Source organism: Arachis ipaensis, chromosome B9 (genome assembly GCF_059453495.1).
Source record: "Arachis ipaensis isolate K30076 ecotype BB chromosome B9, ASM5945349v1, whole genome shotgun sequence".
Lineage (NCBI taxonomy): Eukaryota > Viridiplantae > Streptophyta > Magnoliopsida > Fabales > Fabaceae > Arachis > Arachis ipaensis.
In genome coordinates, this window is record NC_142444.1 from 126,017,240 (window position 1) to 126,022,356 (window position 5,117).

Consider the following 5,117-nt stretch of genomic DNA (forward strand, 5'->3'; position numbering starts at 1 on the left):
TTCCATCGAATCCATATAATTCACCACAATTAACCTAGAATTCACAAAATTGGATAACCCATAAGGTTTTAGAGTTTCCTTACCTTATCCATTGATGATTGGGGTAAACCCAATAATTATCCAATGCTAGATTGCATCTAAACCACCAAAATCATCAAAATCACTCAATGGAAAGAGTCACTTTCTTGGGTTTTATATGTTGCGCATTGGGCTCAATATGGACCCGGTCCAACCGATTTAGTTCTTTGGCCCAATTTTAAGCCAAAACCTTTAAAATTAGTATTAAAATTTGTATTTTAAATATTTTCACCTCTTCAAATTTTAAAATTTAATTTCCATAATTTCTTTGGCTCATAATTAATTAATTTATTAATTTACGAAATTTTATAAAATTTACTACTAAACTAACTCAACTTGATTATTTTTATTGTTTGTTATTACTATAATAGCATTTTTTTATGGCCCAATTTAATTTATATATCCAGAAACATATTTTATGGGCCAAAAAGCATACAACAAAAAAAGACTTTAATGTGATACGTTATAGTCACTTCATTTTTGTTCAACAATACAATCAAAAACAAAATAAACCTCAATGTGATACCAAATATTTGCTGGCCTCAAAAAATGCTCAAGAAGATAATCATCATCATTAACGCAAGATTACTATCATCTAATCAATTGTCCGCATACATCATCATCTGGGCACAATCTGCTATGACGAAAGAATTGTTAGGGAATTTGAAAGCAACATAAATACGCGCTACTCCTTCACCATGCCACATACTTTCAGCACAGTAGTATAATCCAAAGTTTTAAAGTCAGATCATGGGAAATATGTATAGATAGCAAGAGTGGAGGTGTTTGTTTGGTTTGCATTGACTGGCAGAATCAGTACGAAAGAGAGACTGAGTCGACTCGGGGTCATTAACCAACAAGATACTTTATGTGTACCATGCAATAACTGTGTGGAGTCTGGTCATCACTTGCTTCTAGCCTGTAATTTTTCTTGGCAGGTTTGGTGTGCATGACTATCATATGCTAGTAGATTATGGTCTTGTCCGAGTTTGTTGAAGGAGCATTTCCTAAGTTGGACAGAGGTTTCAGCTAAAAAGGCGGAACGTAAAGTATGGATAGTCAGCTTTTGCGCGATTATCTGAAATTTGTGGTTGGAAAGAAATAGAAGACTATTCCAGAACAAAGGAAAAGGAGTGGAGGAGATTATTAACATGTACTCTCCGAACTACAACAAGTGGGTAGGTGCGAATCTCTTTAGTTGTTGATGGCAATGCCGGAGATAACATAGAGATATAAGTTACTACTCCCTTGATGTTTGTCTTTATTTATCAGTTTTGACTATGCTCCACTTCATGTGTTGAGCTCTACTTTCAAAAAAAAAATATGCAGACCGTTCCTTTATTTTTAGTTATCTAGTGACAACTTCTATATAATAAATGATGATGAGTTGTCTAATTTCTAAATTTACATCTCTTAAAACTCATCAACAAATTAAATGGTAAATCTCACACTTATTTTTGTGGTTATTCAATAACGATGAAACATTTGGGATCTATTTTCACCACCGAGAAAACTTGGAAAACAGAGATAAACAAGGAGAACAACTTATTGTTTATCACTATTATTTCTTTATGCACACCACATTTCTCTATTGTTTTTTAATCTTCGTAGTTAATTATTATTATTATTGTTGTGAAGCTGAGGTTGATAACCTTTTATCAATTGCTCACGGCTTAGATGCTCAATATGTATTTGGAGACTCCACGGTTGATTGTGGATCTGGCACTGAATCCATTGCACCCCCTTATGGCGTTGACTCTGATGGATTCAGCGGTAGATACACAAATGGTCGTACAGTTGCAGATGAAATTGGTGAGAAATAATTAACGAAATCTCTATTTATTTATTTTTTTGATTCGGTAAATCTCATTGATATAGCTGCAACATTGTTTAACAATTTAATTCGTGGCATTTATGATGCAGCTATGTTCCTTAACTTAACATCGACTCTTCCATATTGGGTTGTTGATTTCAAACAATATGCATTCAATCCAGCGGGATATGGTTATGCATCTGGGCCTGCTGGCATTCTTCCTACAACAGGATCTAATAGTGTGAGAACTTTTACCATATTTACTGTCAATTTCTCATTTAATTAAGTTGTCTTATTTATGTCCAAAAGATGCATATAAATACACATGAAAATTTTGGATTTCTTTTTTAATTTTTATACAACAATCATTTAAAAAACAAAAGGTTTTGAAAACCAACATTGCGCAGTTAACACTGCAGCTAACATCCAACACAAGAAAATGAATATCTGAGACTCTTAGAAATAAGAATATTTAAAACTTAATTAGAAGAAACATTTGAAACTCAAACTTAACAAAAACCCCTTTTTAATGGATTTTTGATAATTAATGGGTAGTGTGCTATGCTACAATTGTGTTGTGTATGTAGAATTATACTATCAGTATGACAAGGCAAATTGAATTGTTTGGTCACGCCGTTAAAGAACACTTGCCACACCGCTTTGGCAACTCTACACATAGAATCTCTCAACACTTGGCAAACTCTATATTTGCAATTTCTATTGGTGCTCGTGACTTTTTGGACAATTTTGTTTATGGTGCTGCAAGCAAACACAATCACGAAGCTTCACAATCCATTAGAGACGAATTCAGCAATCTTCTCATGACACAACTCCGCACCTACATTCAAGTATTAATTAATTAAACAAAAATATTATTTATACTTCTAATAACTGTTACAGAGAAATGATAATGTCACTTCTTTTTTCTACAAATTTATGCAAACATATAATACAAAATAATTATCTGAAGAGTGACATTATCATTTTTCCTATCGTAGAAGTGATCGATTATTGTTGACCACCGTTATCTGATGCAGGATCTATACGAATTAGGAGCAAGGTATATGATTGTGTTTGAAATTGGTCCCGTTGGATGTTACCCAGTGGTGCGTCAAAAACTTGGTGAAAGTGAAGAATGTTCTGAGGAATTAAATAGCATGATTGCTGTATTCAATGGCAAGCTTTACTATGAGCTTGTGGCATTGGCATCCAAGCTTCCGGGGACAAGATTCATTATTGCCAAAACTTTTAGGGTTATTTATGATATGGCCGAAAACCCTTTCAAATATGGTAAGCCATTTTCGTACACTAAATTTTCCATTGCTAATAGTCTCAAGACAGAACTAGATAGCCACTAATAATACATTCTTTTCAGATAATTGCTAAATGCAACTTAAAATAGTAGCGTTTGGTATTTGTAATTAAAGATAGAAATGTAAGATAGTACATATTAATTATCAACAATGTGCCAAAAAAATTTACTATTTTTAACAAAGATATTGTTATATGTTAAAAAATATGAAATTAGTTAAACTTTAAATCTTAAACTTTTAAATCCTGATAGTATAAAAATACAGTATTAATAACTTAAAATATTAGCTAATATTAATAAAAATAGTAGTGAACCTTTAAAGTTATCTTTGATTATTTGTCATTCTAAAATGCAAAATGTAAACACTAAAATTATTTATAGAAGAGATATAATTTTTATGTTTTTTGATCTCTTTATTTATATCCTAAGCTACCAGCAACAAACACCACACATAAAATAATAACAAATAAAATTTTTCTTTCCTCTGGGCTCTAGTGTTTTAATGTATTTTTTATTTTGTTTTAGATCTGACAAATGCAAGAGATCCCTGTTGTGAAGTAAATGAGACCGGAATATATTGTGTTTCATTTGCTGAACCATGCCCAAGGAGGGATCAATATCTGTTTTGGGATGACATACATCTCGTTGGCAAAGCTAATAAGTTAATTGCATCAAAGTGTGTGACAGATTCAAGCGTTTGCTTACCTATTACCTTTGAGGATCTTGATGGACAACTAACAATGATCGTGTTATCAGGACAACCAGAAAAAAATTATTTGAATAATGTTTTGTGTCTTTTTTTATTATTTGTTCATTTAATACTAGTCACAAATTTACTTTATTTTCCTTATTAATGCTAGAGAGACAAAAAAAAACAGCCAAAATTTGTTTTATTTAACATTCGTTAATTGTCGTAACAATTAATGAATGCTAAACAAAACAAGTTATGACTGTTTTTGGTTGATTTTCTTTGGTTACCAAATATTTCGACTGTGTCAATATTCAAACCTTGTCCTCCAAACTTCTTTAGGTCATATTTTATGGATTTTATAATAGTAAATGTTAGTAGAGATTTTTACTTTAAATAAATAATATCTATTAAACTTTTTTACTTGAATAACTTTATCTATACATAATTTAATAAATTTCAGTTATTACTAAAACCTTGAAATAATTATTTCTTCATTATCACAAGTACAAGGGAAAGTACTAATAGAAGTAGAAAAATTTTTCATATTTATAATTGTAGAAGTACTCTTTAATAGTTATTATTTTAATTTGTTTGGATTCGATAAATACAATAATACTAAAGAAATTTTGTGTGTGTAAAACTACAACTAGTGACATAAAAGATTATTATATTCCCCAAGGATACCAATTATATAATTCTTTTTCTTTTTCAATTAAAAATCACTTAATTTGACATGTAGCCAATAAATTTAATTAAATATTTAACAAAAAGTTATTTTTTTTATTGAAGTGAGGAACAATTAATTTTTTCAAAAAAGCAAGTTCTTAAAAAGAATTTAATTAAATATTCAAAAAAAGAATTAAATATTTTAAAAATAATTTAATTAAAAAAAAGTATATTTTTTGTCCTTAAAATTTGCTAAAAATTTTAAAAATAACCCTAAATTTTATTTTGTTTTAATTTTATCCCAAAATTTTTTATTTGTATTAAATATATTCTTGACAAGTAATTTTTAAAAAATTTAAGACAAATTTAGCAACAATTTTATAAGAACAATCTTCAACACAAGTAAATCAGACATAATTATCATGCATTATTGCTGAATTGGTCTTAAAATTTTTTAAAATTTAAAATGCATTTTTATTTTGAGTATTTTCTATTTTTTTGGATTGTAAAAAAAAGTGAAAACAATAAAATCTTATTTTCTGTTTTTACCTTTTGTT

General features: G+C 29.5%; 1 protein-coding gene across 1 annotated transcript; it reads left to right on the plus strand.

The window, feature by feature from the left end:
* Positions 1–1,569: 1,569 nt before the first annotated feature.
* On the plus strand, positions 1,570–4,212 carry LOC107615858 (GDSL esterase/lipase 7-like). The gene is made up of 5 exons (XM_021112365.2): positions 1,570–1,890; positions 2,002–2,132; positions 2,479–2,739; positions 2,929–3,181; positions 3,729–4,212. Exons 1-5 carry the CDS (start codon positions 1,650–1,652, stop codon positions 4,055–4,057), a joined length of 1,215 nt encoding a protein of 404 aa, XP_020968024.1. The 5' UTR covers positions 1,570–1,649; the 3' UTR covers positions 4,058–4,212.
* Positions 4,213–5,117: the final 905 nt, after the last annotated feature.